Source organism: Macrosteles quadrilineatus, unplaced genomic scaffold, assembly GCF_028750875.1.
Source record: "Macrosteles quadrilineatus isolate MER2022 unplaced genomic scaffold, UCM_ALF_1.0 Scaffold_5__1_contigs__length_97177068, whole genome shotgun sequence".
In the NCBI taxonomy this organism is placed as follows: Eukaryota; Metazoa; Arthropoda; class Insecta; order Hemiptera; family Cicadellidae; genus Macrosteles; species Macrosteles quadrilineatus.
The window spans coordinates 41,383,789-41,403,340 of NW_026542598.1; the positions used below are offsets into that span (position 1 = coordinate 41,383,789).

A 19,552-nucleotide genomic window follows, 5' to 3' on the forward strand; every position below is an offset into this window, starting at 1 on the left:
TTGGCTTCAGCTGTTCCATAAGGATGACAAATCTACTAAGGGAGTATGTTTTATCTATGATAATACTAATTTAATAAGAATTTTTAATAATACCTTTTCAGAGTTTTTTGACAATGTTTTGAGGCTAAGTACGATATAAAGCTTCATGACTTTAAGATCAGCCTGTAAACCAAACAATAAAGAAAGCAGACAGCATTGGATTTTGTACGTCTGCTCTCTGCTGTCACATTTATTTACTTTGAGGTTTGGTTTGTTTGTTTGTATTTGTTTCTGAGTTTAAACTTCGAACTTTTCAGGACCAACTACCATCTGCAAGGTTTTATTTAAATTTATGGCGAAACGTTGATATTCTAGACCATCGAACATCATACGTAGATTCGGTTATTGGGTTATTACCAATACCAGTGGATTTATGTTAACACATATCTCAGTTGGATAACAAAAAAGGCCTTCAAGGTACCTTTACCATTAAAAATGAGCCATGGGTTGGTGCCAAGTAAAAGCACAGTATATGTATCTAATTTGCCATATTCTCTTACCAACAATGATCTTCACAAGGTGTTTGCAAAATTTGGGAAAGTAGTCAAGTAAGTAGATGTTCATAAGTAATATGACCATATAACCTAAGTAGACATAACTTAGTCTACACATTTTGTACCTAATTTCTGAAGTTTAAACAGATTTCTTTTAGGCCTAGTTTTTAACTTTTTAATTCTAACTGGTCTTTACTAATTTGATTTGACTCCTGGGAAAAGTCAAAGATGTTGATGGCTGTATTCCCATTGGTCATCGATCATTATGCTTCGAATTGATGAATGGCATTGGCTAAAGAAGTAAACTCAGTTTAGTGACTAGTATAACTTATATAACTAAACAATTTGTCTTTATCATTCAGATTGTCTGGTTATAGGTCGGCCGGTTAGAAAGCGTCCTCCTCGTAGCATTAGTGCGAGAGAGAGATACCGAGCTGTGGGAGTGAGACAGACTATGGCTCTTCCCCCACTCCACTGCCGCCCTACCCCCAACCTTCTCGAACACAGCTAATCAAATTAAATTGTACAGCTAATCAAAATGTAAACAATTACGTTCTTCATAACTTGAAAAAAATAGGTCCTGCAAAAAATATTGTATAGGTAGCCTAAATCGCATCAATATATTTAAAAAACATGAAATGTTATTATATCATTGTCTAAGCAGTTCCATTTGGTAACACAGGATTCCAACTTCCACGACACCGGGGCGGCGCCGTGCCGGTGTTGTGTCGTGCAGTGTGAAAACGGCCATTGGCGGAGAGGGGGAACATACCCTCCCTCGCTGTTACCTCCTCCTCCTAATTTTCGCGCAGGTCGTTTTCTAACTGGCCGACCTATAGCCACTTAGTTTATAGCTCTACTGCTCACCAGGTTTCCAAGCAAGATAAACTCTGTACTCGGATGCAACTTATCTTAAATAGGCCATGACTTTGTTATGCCATTAAACGAAAAGGCAGTAAATTAGGCCTATTAGACAGTTACTTAACAAGACCAGAGTGTGGACTGTTCCTTAAAAAAAGAAAAAAATAACAGTTGGTTTGAAAAACCATTACGGTAAGTTAATTAAAAGCAAATATGTGTCACAATATTCTTGTAAATATTTTTAGAAAGGTACCTATTCCATATAACCAGCATTTTCTTTAATAGCTTAAAGTAAGAATGTAGGATTTGCTATCTTGCTCTATTATTTTGCAAATAACGCTAGGCCTAAGCCCTCTTTCACACCATCCCACACCGTACGAAGCTATTTAGAATGTATAATCATTTGAGAGCTTTCCCATCAGTGTGGGTTCGCTTGGAAGGACCTAAACCTCTGTCCGGGTTGTAAAATCACTCAGACGAACCTAAACTTCCAATGGGGGACCGGGCCGGAAGCTAGTTTTTAGAACATTAGCTCTTATGTAAGCTTTCACACTTGTGCGGGACAGGCTGATTTTGCCCGGACATAAATCAGTAGTTATGACAGTCTGCGTCCATCAGTGGTTGAGTGTGGTTGATTATGTAGTACCGTTACCTAATCTTGTTAAAACTTAGTAAGTTAAGTTTGTTGTTTTCACAATGGATGAAACAAAATAGGCCTTCAAAGTGCCAAACGCACTTTCGATTAGTTTGGTCAGGAATTATATTTTGGTCTGGTTTGAAGGCAAGTGATGCGGAACAATACCCCAGCCGCAGCAAACCATCTTCCATTTGCATGTTTAAATTTTTACAAAAGATTTCATTTAACTTGTCGGATTTTTTAATAGGCTGTAAAAACATTTGGTTTAACAAACACCTAAATTGTCTTCTATATGGAAGGTAATGAAGTATGGTGTTTTAGCTGAAATCTTATACCAAATTTTGCATTAACATACATAAGAAAATTTTAACTACAATATTTTTTTTTCTCCTATGGGACCAAAAAAAAAATGGTCACATAGACTATCTGTAGGCCATGTTGTTGTGCCACCAATGAAAAACCCTCCATTCCCTTAGGGAAGAATTAGCTAAAGCTGTGAAAAGCATACCATAGCTATGCCGTTGTATGTAAAGGAAGCATGGCGAGCGATGTATATAGAATTTAAATCAGATATGCCATGGACATCCTAAAAAGTTAAAGATCTTCCTTTTGTTACCCTGAAGATCTTCCTTTTGAATTTTTTTTTTTAATTTTTAATTTTTCTTTTTTTGGTTTTATAAACAACAAATTATCTTTAGCAGGTGGATGAAAAAGCCAAATTGGGGTACTTTCACCCAATATAACAAACTGTAGGCCGTCACGTTTAGCCGTAATCTAACGTAAGTTGTATTGTGAATTAATTTTAAGTGTAATAGAAATAATATGTGAGCAGGCCTACCACTTGTTTTTTACATTTATCGATAGAATTTTTAGTAGGCCTATATTAGTATATACAGTACTAGCTGTACCCGCGGGCTTTGTCCCGTTTAACTTCTTAATTTTCAAGATGAGCTCGGTCGCATGGCTCAATCACGTCCTGGTTGAAGTCCGTTCGCTACGCTCACTCACCTTTTGGTTGCAAATTAGCTGTTGTCATAAATTAAAAAAAAACAAAAAAAATAGTGAGGTACCCTGTTGGTAATCCTTGTAAATTTAATGCTATTGAACATCATAGGACAGAACCAACTTGTTTAATTGAAACAGCTGTTAAGATTCATTAATTCCTTTTAAATATGACAAATCATAAGGTTAACATGGGAAACTCCAGAGCCACTGGGGCGGAGCCCGAATGCCCGATCAGAATAAAAACTACTTGGTTATCTTATTTAATGCCCAAAGAATCGGTGTACCGAATTTCAGTCTCCTAGGTATATGGGAAGTGGGAGAATTAGTGATGAGTGAGTGAGTGAGTGTGTCAGTGAGGGCTTTGCCTTTTATAAGTATAGATATTAGTGACGACACGGTTGACGCCGAAAAAAACACCACCATGAACAACTGTTGTAAATCTTGAATTCAACAACGCAAGAATATTAGCAACATGTCTTGTATCAACACCATATATTTTTATTTAAAAAATAAATAATTACAAAAATGTTATCTTTTATTGTATAAATTATTTGATTCTTTGCAGAGTGACGATTGTTAAGGATAAAATAACAAGGAAGAGTAAAGGTGTTGCATTCGTATTCTTTTTAAACAAAGAAGATGCCTGGAAGTGCGCAAGTAGTGTTAATGGACAAGAGGTAATTCAATTTAGACTGATGTTTCACAAGTAATTCATCAGGTTGATTGTAAGCATTAAAATTAACTCCTTGGCAATAAATGGAAATAATTTTTCAAGACAAGTAAAGTTCAAAGTACAGTGTACCTACTTCTAATATGACAGTGGTGTAGTCCTAAATGTTTCAGTACGCTCACCGTTGTCAAAAACTGACGGAACATATAGGATTAAAATATAGAATTCTTGGAAACGAGCAGAGCGGGAACACCTGTGTGTGTCCTTGTGTTTCCGCTCCACTACACCACTGACTGATGAGATGGATAGTACCAAAAATACTAGAAGAGCGTGCTGAGTTAAGCTGAGCGATAATTGACAATGTTGAGCCTAAAGCAATTTTCCTGTGGAAAAAGTGAGCTATTACCTCAGTCAACATGGTAAGACTTAGGTGTCTTGACTTTTTTTAGGTACCGGTATCTAGTTAGTTTAAACAATTATATTTCTATAATTAACCATTATGACTTTTAAATAAAGTAAATTATATTTCATTTTAGTCATTATCTTTGATTAAGGAATTCCAGGCTCCAAGGGGTGCTGAAAAGACTCTTCCATAGTTTTTTTGGCTAAGGTCTTCACTTCCACTAGCTATCAATGTTATCCTTTCCATATAAAATCCTCTTTTATGATGTCTCTTAATTCCTTTTATGGTTTTCCAACTCTTCTCTTTCGGCTAATTTCTCTACCACTATATCCCACTATTTGGCTGTAACAACTTGATTCGTTTTCCAGATGTTCGGTAGAACTCTGAAGAGCAGCATAGCCAAAGACAACGGACGCAGCACCGAGTTCATAAAGAAACGGCAGTATTTGGACAAATCAAGATGTTACGAGTGTGGGGAGGAAGGACACCTAAGTTATGCTTGTCCTGCCAATGCTCTCGGAGAGCGCCAACCTCCACCAAAGAGAGAGAGAAAACGCAAGAAAAAAGAGGATGATCAGGTGAGCAGATTGTATTTCATTCAGCTTAGATTGATTTCTCCAAAAAAAATTGGATCATTGTAATGGAAAATGTAAAAACTGGATGGATTGAAGGACAAGGTTATTGTTCTCCAGCATTCTGTAAGTTCCAAATCAATTACCGAGACGTAATTCCAAGGAAAGTTTTGTTATTGGTATTTGATTACCAACATTCTTGTTGTTGTATGTGTACAGTCAAACCCCACTAATGGCACATTCAGCAGTAATCTGGCATTGGTGTATGTGTAAGTTTAAGGGCAAATTCAGCAGAGTTTACAGATAATTGGTAAACACCATAGGCGATTCATCAAGGACACTAGACAGTGATGTAAAATCTTCAACAAATTTTTTGTCATAGTGCTGCAGTTGTTATTTTATACTGCATTTGGTTATCAGTAACAGCCAGTGTTCTTAACTAGTGTAATGTTGTTGTATATTTTAGGTTAAGTTTTTTTTCTTCCATTTTTAACACTGAAGGAATGACATAGCCTTTGGTAAATTCTTACAGGGCCAAATAAAGATTTGAGTTTGAACGAATTAATTGATTTTAGGATTGGTTCTCTATACTTTTATTTTAACCCACCCTGCCCAGTACGTTTAAGCTTTGCCACGTAGGGAAAACACAATATCTTTCCAGCAAAGAAGATTGTGTTTGATTTCAATAGGGGCCTAATTATGATATGAGGATGTGCTTTTGTTCAGAGAGACTACTCGGCTTACGACAGTGACGAGGACTGGAGAGGGCGGCCTGTTAGTACGACATGTGACACAGATGGAGAAGAAGAAGAACAGGTAGAGCCAGACTTGGAGACTCTCAGTGCAGCAATCAGTCTGGAGGTAAGCTATAAATTTCCTCATTCACACTGTTCTGTAGGGATAACTGTTTCTGTTAATACTCTTGTTAAACCAGAATGTTAAGTAATTGCAATTCTGAGGTTCCTTATTGAGTCTGTCGATCCTTTCTTGGTAATTTTCACACTATAGCATTGAGTAGAAGGACCTGAGCATGTTCACTTTTTAAACACAAAACTTTTCTGAAAGGTGACAGATATACTCTTTTTGGTAAAAAACTTTACTGTGTTAGAAATCGTGTCCTGATTTATTATCTATATTAGTTTACCATGTAAAAACCTGGAGAGTTTCTGTTTCCATATACAAGTCAGAAAGACAATAAAATGATCAGTAAACGCAAGCTATGATCATGTTAAAAACTTTTGCTAAAAAGTAATGTCAAATTCTTGATTGTAAAAAAATCACTAATTTAAATATATTTGACCTTCTTTTGTATTTTTAATATACAAATTGCAAAAATATTAAATAACTAAGCTTGCTGTGTTTTTTTCTTTAGCAAGAAGCAGCTCAAAAATATCAAAGCAAGGTGGAAGCACCAACAGTCAAGAGGAAGAGAATAAAACAAGATTCTTACTTTAGTGATGAGGAGGAGCTGAGTGAATAGTCAATATTTATTGTATTTAAGTATTTCTGGTAAATATTATGTATATTAAACGAATTAAGCATCAATCGGCATACTAACTCGCCAAATAATGTGAAATCTAGATTTTACTGGCCCTAGAGGTCAATCATATAATGAAGCAAAAATTTCTTTATTTTTTCACAATTCATTTACAACTGACATAAACAATTACAAAAAAACACACAAAACAATGTGCTTTTAAACCATACTGACCAGTATTACATGCTTGTAAAAGCCTGGTTTACACGGGTAGAGTAGAGTTTCTAGTAGAGCCACTATCTTGTTCACTCTACCGATTTACAGAAGCGGGCTGTTCACAAACAGTAGTGTTGATGATAGTGTGCCTCACTGTTCGTGTTTGGTGATAGCTTTTTAAATTCCTCAAAATGAACGTTGTTGGGAAGAAAATACAAATACAATAATATTCACATGGAACACGCAAACACATACGAAAGTAAACAATACAAGTCTCAAAAAGAGCTCAGAACAGCTTCACTCTACTGGAAACTCTACCCTACTACTGAGTTAATCACGTTTACACGGGTATGGTGTGCAGGAAAGTGAAAATTTGGGCAGTAGTGGGGGAAGTAGAGTAGAGCTACTATGCCACATGTTGCTAGTAACTCTACTCTACCACCTACTATCTACTATACTAGCTACTAGGCGCTAGTGACTGTTTACACGTCGGGTAGAGCTACTTTCTTGTCCACTCTACCGATTTTAAGCAAGCGACTGTTCACACATAGTAGAGTGTTGATGATAGTTTATGAACTGTGTGTTCCGCCTCCATTCCCAAAATGAGTGTTCTAAACCAGTTACAAGACAGTGTCACTCTACTAAAAACTCTACTGTCGCAGATCTCATTTACACAAGTATAGTTTGCAGGAGAGTGACAATTTTGCTAGTGGTGGGGAAGTAGAGTAGAGCTACTATGCCACATGTTGCACTATCTACTATACTAGCTACTAGGCGCTAGTGGGTGTTTACACGGGTAGAGTTACTCTACTAGAAACTCAGTTGGATTTTGACAGTGGCAGCGATTGACCATGAGAAAAGTAGGGGGGCAAAAACTACTTATATGGTAGTAAAACATATAGTATATTCATATAGAAAAAAATAGTGTCATATGGATGACACACCAACAAATCATCGCACCATTGATATTAGGTGGTTTAACTTAGTTAAGGAACTTACAATGAAAATTATAAAAAAAAACACAGGATGAGTGATAAGGGTAATCAAATACAAGTTTTAAGGTTGTTAAAAGAAAAGAAAATTTTTTAGGAACTCTTGAAATAGTTGCCATTTGTCATTAATTTGGCTTTAACAAAGTAGTAAAAGTCAGCAACATATAAGGAGAGGAAATAAAAACTCAGATTTTGTGAATTATTAACAATAGTCACAATGTTATTAAACTGTGTACAAACAAATAATATATTACAGATTTACAGGTATGGAAATAAATAGATTGTAACGATCATATTCCGATGTAGACATATTTACCTAAAAAAACCAATAAAAGATTGGTTTTACAGTCTTACCTTACTTATATGCTAGATTGTACATGAAATAAGATTTCTGTTACTAACCATTGTAACATACACACATTTTCATTCTTCTTTTTCTTAATATTTCTACAGAGAATTGATCCAAATTGATTTATATTAAGTAAGCTTTGAGCAGAGAAATAATCAAAAAGTTAAATTACCTCAAATTAGTGATGGACAAGACCCGAAACTTCAATATTTTTTCGAGATTTTTTTTATCTCAAAGCTTCGGGCAGGATTGAAATACTAACAGAATATTTTCAAAACAAGATAAGAAAAATAAATTTTTTTTAGAAATTAAAACTAAAAAAAAAATTGGAATTCAAAAATAAAATTTTATCAAAAAAATTAAAAATTTTAAATAAAAAAATTATAAATTAAGAAAAAAACTTTGAGAAGTATTTTTGCAAAACATAATTGCAAGCTGAAATTTTAAATTTAAAAAAATTATGCGAAGGCGTTTATGTTTAATTATTTATTCTTTACATGGAAATATTGCTTCTATTGTTTTATAATTTTTTTTGCATAGCAAATGATGAAACGTTTTGTTAGTGTAAGCAGTGTGAGACATGTTTTACTGTTAACATAGTCAAAATAAGTCACTCCAAAATCATTATAAAAATACCACAAGACTTAAAAATTGTTACTTGATACTTAACTAGTAAGAAGGAATACTGTTGTTTTTGATATTTTTCAAAGTTGAATTATATTGTATACCAACTGATATCTCCATGCTTCCTATGCCGAAGAGTTATTTTAATAAGTTAGGCCTTATTAATATATTTTTTTATATACTGATGTTTTTATTAATGTTTTTTAATAAAGATTTTAAATATTTTTGTATATTTTTTGCCAAGTTTTTAAAATTTGTAAATATTTCTGAACTTAAAAAGTAGATAGTAATTTTTTTATAACTTTTCGTTAAATCTCGTCCCGCAGGAATTAAAAAAATCTTGTCTCGTCTCGAAGTGAAAAAATCTAGCCTTGTCCATCACTACCCTAAATGGCTGATATAACAAGTTATAAATTATACAAATATGTTGCCATGCAACATTTCATATAAGTAACCATCCTCTCATAACTAAAACATACATTGCATCTCGCATCATAAATACATAAATATAATTCTGCGTTAAAGTGATTTTAAGCCTCAATAAGTTTTAGATGTACGACATCAAATATTAATAAAAAATATATTAAACAATCAAATTAAAAAGTTAAAACACAAAACTCTTGCAAAATATACAATTTTATAGTTCTTAGTTTTTTACAGATTGTCACAATCAAATGAACTTAACTAGGAAGCATTTTTTTTTCATCGTTAACGGTTACAGCTAACAAGTATTTTAACCCTAGTGATATTACAGATATTTGGAACATAAGTTTAAGTATCATTTCAAAGTACATATTATTAAACTAAATTGGTCTATCCGTGATTAGGATAATCTAAGAGGTGATAGTAATGAAGTTTACCTTCATCGGTTAAATGAAACTCATGGTTAGGACAGCATTCCATTTAGTTAGTTCCATGTTTAATAAGCATTCTGTCAAATGTAATCCAAGAACCATCCTGCTTTAGCCATATAGTCATAATTAGGGATCTGTGGGTACCGATATTTGGCTAGAGACAATTAGTTTGTGCAGGAAATAATTTTCTACCCGACCCAAAGTAAAAAGGTTTGGCCCATTGACCTCTCTTGCTCTCTAGTCATAATAGTCTACTTCGTATACTGATGCGATCGCCAACTATTTTAAATTAACCAACATTAATATTTACAGATCATCAATTTCATCTAAAACAACTGAACATGGTTTTTCACTATCTCCTTGTATAAAGCAGCGGAGAGATTGTTTTAACCTAGTATTTTGGTCCTCTTTTGTTGGTGAATGTCCAGGTTGTTTCAGCACTTCTTCTTGGCTGCATAGAACTTCCAGAGTATCTCCTGAAAAATCACATGAACTTAATATCATAGCATTATAGTTTTGCAGCACGGGAGGAATTTATATGCATGAGACTAGACAGGGGTATCAAAATTGGTGGAATTGCCACAATTGCATCAGTGTAAGTAAATAAAAAATTAAACTGTTCTAGCTGTTATGAAAACATTGCTTGGTCTCTGGAACGAACACACAGCTGTAAATTGGTTCAATTGTTAAAGAAGTGAACGCAATCATAGGTAATCCCCGCTATATGAGATGGATGAGATCTGTGCCATGCAAAACCAAAAAGTGTAAAGGAAGAAAGTAAGCTTTATCATTGCGTTATTTGGATAAAGTAAATAAAACTAACAAACAATTTAGAGTAAAGTTGGTTCTTTTTTTTTACGAAATAGTAAATAAATACTCATAATGATAAAGCTGATAAAAAACTGGAAAAAGTAGGTTTATGGAACTATAAGAGGGGGGAGTAATCTCATCTTTACTTGCAATGACAATGTTGTACGAAAAAATATGATAAAAAATAGCTTCCATACATGAGCTGAAATGTTTTATTTAAAAACGTTGGCTACCAACTATACTCATCCCTCAGATTCACAGGAACGTGACAGTAAGTAGGGAACGTGTTAAATTGCGTTTCAGCAAAATCACACAATCCACATTTAGCGAGGGGTGCCTTTTCGCTCAATCCTCAGCAACTCAAAGTAAAAATAATAAGTTAAAGTTTAAAAAATAAACAATTTCAACAAAAAAACGTTAAATTACAATAATAGAAACAGAATTAACGTATTCCAATTTTTATTTAAAACTCATCCACTTACGTGTTGTGCTGTTCAAGCTAAACTTTGATTCGCTCATGAAGTGCAGAAAGTATTCGTAGCAGCCGAGGCTGTGAAAGTCGACGATGGCTAGAAAGTGTTCGTCTAGATTCATTAAGGCGCTCACCAGGAGCACACCTCGGTCGAACACCTTCTCCATTACAGATTGGTCTGCTTTACTCGCTGAAAGAAACGCAACTCAGTCAATAACTATTGTTCACAAGGACAAATTTGTCAAATTTACACTAGATAAATACTAAGATCCTTTAAATTTACAAGAGTGAAAAGCAGTTAACCTAAACACAAGACTGACATGTACACATTTAATCTATACTAGTAAACACGTTGCTCGAAATCGAGCAATTGCAAAGAAGTAAAGTAGCCTAGTTATTTAAAAACAAATAAAAGTCATCATAATTTCCAATGAGTTTAAAAGACGTTGAATTGAAAAATAAATAACATCAAATAAATTATACAGCTGATCAAAATGTAAACAATTATGTTCTTCATAAGGATAACATGGAAACTTTAAACAGCCACTGAGGCAGAGCCCAAGGGACTTTGTCAAAAATGTAAGGCCAGTTTGCAAATCTACGCGACACGCTCTTTCCAATGAGACGTCAATGGATAAAATCGGTTAAGAAATGGCGGAGGAGTTCAACCGACAAAGTTTCATGTAGCGTATTAATTATATAGATTGAACAGGAAAACAAATGAAAATAGGTGTAACTGAACCAGTGAATAATCCACAGATTTAAAAGGGTTGAAAACTACTGACAGAATTAGCAGTGCAAAAAGCATCATATTAATATTTTCAGGATAGACGAATACAGATGAAAGGAACCTAAAGTTGCAGTCTAATACGTGTGTCGGGACCGCATCGTGTGATAGGCCTATCAATGTTAGTTAACAGTTTGTTTTGGGTCTATTGTTGTGTGTGTGAGACATTGAAGTCTTATACGTTTTTGTAACCCCGACATTGCCGCATTTACGACAAAACATGTAGGCCAGGTTATTAACCTGACATAAAAAATTTGGATTGCCGGTACTTGACGAGGTAAATTGTACCAAGCAGGAAATTCTCAAATTAATAAAATACCCCTTCCGCAGCAAACCTGCAGACTAAGTGAATTTCCATTTATCTGGCTCGATTTTTAATAAAATATTCCCTAAAATCAGCAGATTTATTTCCTATTTAAATAACATTAATTTTAATGAGTACTTAGGTTTGCTGCTATAGGGAAGGTAATGAATTGGGCTTTTTTATTTTGATAGCTTAGTATGTTTGGTCGTGGTTGTGTTTGTGTAGTTCAAATAAATTACGGCCAAATAAGTAAGAGAGAACAGTATTTTAATGGAAGAGTTAAATGTGTGAACAATCCTCAAAAAACGTAATAACAATAATAATCATAATGGTTGCTAAGACAACTTAATATGACGCTACATTTTTTATGCATTAAACAAATTGCCAAATTTGATTGAAATATATCCATAAACAAGTACAAAGCACAACAGTTAATTTATTCTCCACGTGAATAACATGGGAATTTAAAATTTAAAATTATTTGAATTAGGTATGTCTGTAACGGTTCGGCATACAACAACGCATCTAGATATGCTAAACCTTACAACCTTTTAAAGCTCTACAAAATGATCTGGAAACAAGTTGTGAAATTTTATGTTTTTAGGGTAAAAACTGGGAAAAACTAATTTTACTCTATAAAACCTTCCATAAACTCCTGTTCCCATAGCGCGATCAAGCTGGTTAGCGAACTCGTTCAAATACATGTAAGTTTACACATTTGTACCAAATTTTATCAAAATCGGATCATTTTTGCTAGAGTTATCACGCTAACGGACATATGAATTTGTTGAACGGATGGTGTTTTCGGCCTCTGGGGACCTCAAAACAAAAAAATAAATCGGTCTCGGGTCTAGGTCTTACCAAGAGACCTATGGTAATAGCTTATTCCTATATGAAAAATTCACAAAAATATATATAAAAGCAAACCAACCTGAAGGGTAAGCGTAGCAGGTGTCACTAAGTAGATGTAAGCTTAGTTCACACACAAGAGAGTGACACTGACAAGACTTGGCTGTGGGCTTGACTGTGAGCCATGCTGGACGAGACTGACCGCTACAGAACAGCGACAACACCCACACAGTCCACACATCTGTCAGCTGGTGCTTCCTTGGGGTGACTACAGCCCTCAGCAGACTGCACAACACTTGGAGTATACAAGAGTCTGGGGGAAACAAACATACAATGTTCTTTAAGTACCAGCTATACAGTGTGACTGATAAGTCCAGGAAGGGTGTAATAGATTCTTTGGTAATGAGACTTGGTATATCAATAATAACCATACTACTCTTTTAACTCATCATTACTTTTTTATCCCTTAAGGGGACGGCCCACTAGGAGTCAGACAAAATTCTTATATTGCAACATAGGTTGAGTTTGGTATCACATTGAAGGTCTTAGTTTAACACTTTGCCTCAAACCTGAACCCAAACGGACAACCGAGTCAAAAATGACAGTTACTCAAAGATTCATTGAATTTGCAATGCTACTATACACTACCTCTTCAGGGTGGAAGATGGAAGAAAATAAATTAAAGGTCTTTAATATTTGAATACAATGCTGACATTTGAGCTGGAAAGAATAACTGAGTACAAAATGACAGGCGTTTCAAAATGGTAGATTCAAGAAATATTTGAACGATTGCCATTTTTGATATTCTGTCGAATTGTAGGGTACTTATACTTACCCTTAAGATTTTCAACTTACTCCAAATGGGCCGTCCCACATAGGTGGCATCCAATAACCATGTACCCAGAAAAGTAGCTTACTATTACCAGTAATGATATGCCAAATTTGGTTGAGATATCTCTTTTCTTTTTAAAAGTTATTAAGTCGTCCTAAGACTTAATTGTCGCCCTGTATACATGTATTTGGAATGTACTAATAGCCTACATTTTCCTATGAATGATGGTTGCACCAACAATATTAGGAGAGCCAGCCCTCCATCCACCAAATGCAGCTAGAACTAAAGTCTTTGATAATTGATATACATAGACGTCATGAATCCTGCAGCATGGCCTGTTTTTCTAGTGGGGCCTTGGCTAAATGCTAATGTGGTGGAATGTAACAGTAACAATAACCAGAGCCATAACCTCATGCAGTACTCAAATTATATCAATTGTTCTCACCTGGTGTGAACTGAATATGACTCGACTTTTCCTTGAAATTGAAAGTCTTCTCAGCTAGAACAATAATTTTGTTTTTCAGAAAATGGGGAGCAGCCAACTTAAGGTACTAAATAATTGTTGGTATACCCACCCATTATAATGTTTACTAAGCAGGTTTAAATAGTAAAATAAAATAAAACAAAAAAACAACTCACAATATCAGAGATTCACTTAGTTTATCAATTTTAAATAAATGATGAAGTCGAACAGATTTTTCCAGATAAATCAAGAATAACAGCAGCCATTTTGTAATTTATAAACTCTTTCTCTACACTTGACAAAGTCCCTTAGGGGACGAAATGTTGTGTGCACAGTGTTATTTTCTACTTGTTCTATGGCCTACCAACACTTTCAAGGTAAGCTAGCTGCTATCCTCCTTTTTCTACAATTTATAATCCTGGCCTAGGGCCTTCCCTTAAACAAAACCAACCTAAAACATAGTCATCCAATTATTAGGTGTGGTCCGACTACCAATATAAGTACCCAATAGGCAATAATACTACACAGGGATATTGGAGAAAGCTTTTCATATACCTGCTTTTGTTACAGTTCTATTTGTTAGGTAACATTCAAGAAATTGACTAATAACAAACGCTTTTAACTTGGTCATATCACCAACAAACACCAACGTTGTTTAAGCCCTTTTGAGAAAAAGTGTATGACCACAACCGCATGATCTAAAAATGTAACATATGTTAAACTGTATTTCAGGAAAGAGTAAGAACTATGAAACTGTTTTGTCACAATTCCTTACCCGAGTTATGGCACAAAGAGTCAATGATGTGTGGAAACCTGACCGCTGCAACCAATACTTGGAGAATCTTGTGGATCACTAGGCATCCAGGTCTCGCCAAAACAGCCCATCGTAGCACATCCACTATCAGTGTTTGGCTGGCAATATAACAAAAACGTTTAACACAACATTTTTATCATTCATCGTCTTACCACTGGAAATTTCAGGGGAGTGAGCTGGACTAGTGGGACTTGGGTCTCCGGTTCAAATCCCATCAATGGATTTTATCTGAGTGATAAAGCTTTGACTCTCTAGTGTTGGCCTAATGTGAAAACGGTTCCGTGCTAGAGTCTAGTGTCCTAGCACGTAGAGGTAAGACAAAAAAAATAACTGAATATTGATCTAGGTTTTCAAGTATTTAATTACCTTGCAATCATCAAATCATCTTTATTTCGTCAATTGTACAGTTTGGTACATGAAATAAAGTCAATCTCCTTCGAAGTCAGATTAAACTCCCTACATGTTTTTTTGACAACTACTGCCAAATATTCAGGTACATCTTCTACAATTTGTCAAGTATAAAATTTAACATTGATCTCGGAACACACAAAATAGGTACATTCAACACCATGGTGTCTACTAAACCTGGTTTGAAAAATTCAAGGAGTTCTCCAGGAGAATTCAAGACAAATTCCTGAATTTTAAGAGCTACTATCGGAACCCGCTCAACTAATCGCAACCCGCTAATAATAATTTATTATTACTATTAATGATTATTATTATTTAAAACAAAACTTTTCCAGAGAAAAGTATTTTATACAACATAATAAAACATTATAACTAGTAGGTATAGATCAGGCCCATAATTATAAAATCCCTCTCTATAACGTGCAAGAAGCATTTCATGTAACAGTTGGGGAAACAACGTTTTAAGGGTATTTCGACCCTGCTGAGTACGAATCTGCCTGTTGCCAACGCGAAATTTGAACCGGAAGTGCGGTATCCAAGATGGCGGCCAAAACTCTTTTTGCCCCATATCTCCCTTGTTAGTTGGCCTAAAATAATGGTTTAAACGTGTTTATAGGGGTTTTTTCAGATGCCAAACACATTACAACACTCAAAATTGACTTAAATTAAGTTTTGAGGGCATATCTTCCAAAATGGCGCCCAAGATGGCCACCAAAAACTCTAATTTCCGCATATCTCCCTTGTTTTTTGGCTGAAAATAATTATTTAGACGTCTGCATAGGGGTTTTCTCGGATGCCAAACACATTGCAACACCCAAAATTTACTTACATTAAGTTTTGGGGGCATATATTCCAAAATGGCACCCGAGATGGCTGCCAAACACTCTTATTTCCGTATATATATATATTTCCCTTATTTGTTTGTTTAAATTAATTATGTAAACGTCTACAAAGGTATTTTCTTCGGATTTTAATCATATTTGCAACACTCATTATTTACTTCCTTTGAGTTTAGATGACATATGTTTCTAAGATGGCAATAAAAACTTTATTGTGCTTACGTGAGCTCCGTGCGTATTATTGTATTTAGTGTTAAAAACCAGTCAGATATCTATTAGTGGCTGAATATGTGCTACTATTTTTGAAATACCAATTGAAATTTAGCAATGTTAAAGTAGAAGGCAAATTGTTTAATGTACTCTGGTGGCACCGTAGATAACGCGTAGTACAACAGAACCTGTAATTAAGGAATTTTTAGAATTAAGTGTGTATAATGTTGACGAATTTATCACTTATTAAAGGTGTCCAGTTATGTAAATAGATATTTACTGTAAAATATGACGATACCATACGTATTTTTTTATGTTTTACAGCAATAAATAATTTGATTTGATCTGAACGTGTAGTCCAACAGAACCTGTAAAAATTATTTTTTATACCATCCCTAAAATCCGCAAGAGGTGGTGCATGTAAATTAAATTAAACAAAGGTACTTTATTACACATTAATAAATAATAATGAACAATTTTTGTTATAATATTAACAATGATACTGTACTGTTATATTGCATTGATCTTGTGGTACCACCCATCAATGGAGGTTTGTTTACCATGGGTCTCAATGGATAAAATATATTTTTAAAGGGTTTTTTATGGCAGCATGTTGGTCAAGCGTATATAAAAGTTAGTTTATGAAGAGTAAGTAAACAATTGTATACATGTGTACAAAATAATTGTTAATAAGGTAAAATCTTTTGTTTTCCAACCGTCTATAAAAGTTTGTTTGTGAAGAGAAAGTAAACATTTATATGCTTTTTAACGAAATAATTATTTAAGGTAAGTACAATTTGTATTAAATCCTTAGTTTATTCAAACTTAGCAATAGGGACGCAATACGTTATTTTCACATTTAACAAACGAGAAAACATAACAAATAGCGTTCACCGTGATTATTTAACGAATTGTTCAAAAACTCTCTATTGCTAAGTTTAAATAAATTAAGGATTACATACAATTTGTACTTACCTTAAATAATTATTTCGTAGAAATGCATATAAATGTTTACTTTCTCTTCACAAACAAACTTTTATAGACGGTTGGAAAACAAAAGATTTTACCTTATTAACAATTATTTTGTACACATGTATACAATTGTTTACTTACTCTTCATAAACTAACTTTTATATACGCTTGGCCAACATGCTGCCATAAAAAACCCTTTAAAAATATATTTTATCCATTGAGACCCATGGTAAACAAACCTCCATTGATGGGTGGTACCACAAGATCAATGCAATATAACAGTACAGTATCATTGTTAATATTATAACAAAAATTGTTCATTATTATTTATTAATGTGTTATAAAGTACCTTTGTTTAATTTAATTTACATGCACCACCTCTTGCGGATTTTAGGGATGGTCTAAAAAATAATTTTTACAGGTTCTGTTGGACTACACGTTCAGATCAAATCAAATTATTTATTGCTGTAAAACATAAAAAAATACGTATGGTATCGTCATATTTTACAATAAATATCTATTTACATAACTGGACACCTTTAATAAGTGATAAATTCGTCAACATTATACACACTTAATTCTAAAAATTCCTTAATTACAGGTTCTGTTGTACTACGCGTTATCTACGGTGCCACCAGAGTACATTAAACAATTTGCCTTCTACTTTAACATTGCTAAATTTCAATTGGTATTTCAAAAATAGTAGCACATATTCAGCCACTAATAGATATCTGACTGGTTTTTAACACTAAATACAATAATACGCACGGAGCTCACGTAAGCACAATAAAGTTTTTATTGCCATCTTAGAAACATATGTCATCTAAACTCAAAGGAAGTAAATAATGAGTGTTGCAAATGTGATTAAAATCCGAAGAAAATACTTTTGTAGACGTTTAAATAATTAATTTAAACAAACAAACAAGGGATATATATATATATACGGAAATAAGAGTGTTTGGCAGCCATCTCGGGTGCCATTTTGGAATATATGCCCCCAAAACTTAATGTAAGTAAATTTTGGGTGTTGCAATGTGTTTGGCATCCGAGAAAACCCCTATGCAGACGTCTAAATAATTATTTTTAGCCAAAAAACAAGGAAGATATGCGGAAATTAGAGTTTTTGGTGGCCATCTTGGGTGCCATTTTGGAAGATATGCCCTCAAAACTTAATTTAAGTCAATTTTGAGTGTTGTTATGTGTTTGGCATCTGAAAAACCCCTATAAACACGTTTAAACCATTATTTTAGGCCAACTAACAAGGGAGATATGGGGCAAAAAGAGTTTTGGCCGCCATCTTGGATACCGCACTTCCGGTTCAAATTTCGCGTTGGCAACAGGCAGATTCGTACTCAGCAGGGTCGAAATACCCTAAAAACGTTGTTTCCCCAATTGTTACATGAAATGCTTCTTGCATTGCCTTTTTTTGAAAACGGGCCTAGTCTAGTAAGGCGACACCAGCTATCATCTCCTGCGATTGTGGGAATACCGGTGAGCATATCCTGCGGTTTCGGCAACACCGATAATTGTCTCCCGCGATCGCGGCAATACCCGTGACCATATCATAAAAAGACTACGGTATAAAGGGTAAAAGTTTTTCTTTATTAGACTCACAGAACAGAAAGTATAGAACAATAGTGACCAAAAACGGTGTGAAACATATGTCAAACTGGAATTTATCTAATTATGGTGTACCTCAAGGGTCAATATTGGGCCCTCTGTTTTTCCTGATCTTTATTAACCCTTTTACCGCCACGGACGAATGCAACATTGCGCGTGAAGGCCGCCGAGCGCTAAGCTGACCGCGCGAAGGTCGCCGGCCCGTCAGCTGGCGCGACGCCTGAAAACCGCCGCTGTAAAATCGACTGATTTGATGACATCTGTTAAAACGGTCATAACTCAGCTGAAACAATAGCTAGAGCTATGATCTTTTTTTATTTTGTTCGTATTTATTTGTTCTTTATGTCTATGTATAATTTGTAAACCATATACATTGTTTTTTTATTGTTACTGTAAGAAAAATCTAAAATTTAAAAAATATTTATATAAAATTTTGATTTTAAAATTTTAAAATGAACATTTGTATTATGTTTCCACACAATAACTATAACTTTTCTTAAACCTTATTATCTTATGAGAGTACAGTTAAAATTTTAAGCCAAAATATTTACAAATAAAAAAAATATAAGAGAAAAAGAAAAACTTGTTTATTTTTGACAAAACTTGAATTTTGTAAAACATTGGTAGTTTCGTATTGTTGGGTGACAATAATACCATTTAGGTTCTTACAGTGCAATTATTAGTGTTCAAAATAACATTTAAATTAAATTACATATAAAAAACACTATTTATAACAATTACTTGTAACTGTAACCTAGAAAAAACATTAAAAAATAAAGTTATATCGTAAGCCTACCTTTATTGCTGCTGTCTCAATGATCCAATGTGCACAGAAAATTAGTTTTAGGTTACACAGTCAAAACATTAAAAATATACAATAGTTAAAAATCACACTTTTATATAATATTTACACATATTTACAACACGGTGTTTTGTTTTTGTTTACGGTTTACACTTATGGCGTGGGAGGCAAGCCACG

At 34.2% G+C, this 19,552-nt stretch overlaps 2 protein-coding genes across 3 annotated transcripts in view; one reads left to right on the forward strand and one right to left on the reverse strand.

Moving 5' to 3' along the window:
* The first annotated feature begins 238 nt into the window (after positions 1-238).
* Positions 239-9,917, forward strand: LOC128994905 (zinc finger CCHC-type and RNA-binding motif-containing protein 1-like). Of its 2 annotated transcripts, XM_054419735.1 has the most exons (6): positions 239-587; positions 3,602-3,713; positions 4,478-4,687; positions 5,408-5,542; positions 6,054-6,190; positions 9,819-9,917. In XM_054419735.1, the coding sequence occupies exons 1-5, from the start codon at positions 475-477 to the stop codon at positions 6,159-6,161; spliced, it is 678 nt and encodes a 225-aa protein (XP_054275710.1). In that variant the 5' UTR covers positions 239-474; the 3' UTR covers positions 6,162-6,190; positions 9,819-9,917. The 2 variants fall into 2 exon arrangements, with proteins under 2 accessions (XP_054275710.1, XP_054275709.1); XM_054419734.1 differs by lacking the exon at positions 9,819-9,917 and having other exon boundaries at positions 6,054-6,267.
* Positions 8,122-19,552, reverse strand: part of LOC128994904 (ATR-interacting protein mus304-like) — a 37,501-nt gene continuing 26,070 nt past the window's right edge. The window contains exons 12-16 of the mRNA XM_054419733.1: positions 14,486-14,622; positions 13,693-13,746; positions 12,498-12,728; positions 10,486-10,665; positions 8,122-9,669 (exon numbers count right to left, since the gene is read on the reverse strand). Of these exons, the coding sequence (XP_054275708.1) occupies positions 9,500-9,669; positions 10,486-10,665; positions 12,498-12,728; positions 13,693-13,746; positions 14,486-14,622 (772 nt within the window). The 3' untranslated portion in view covers positions 8,122-9,499. The remainder of the gene's footprint in view (positions 9,670-10,485; positions 10,666-12,497; positions 12,729-13,692; positions 13,747-14,485; positions 14,623-19,552) is intronic.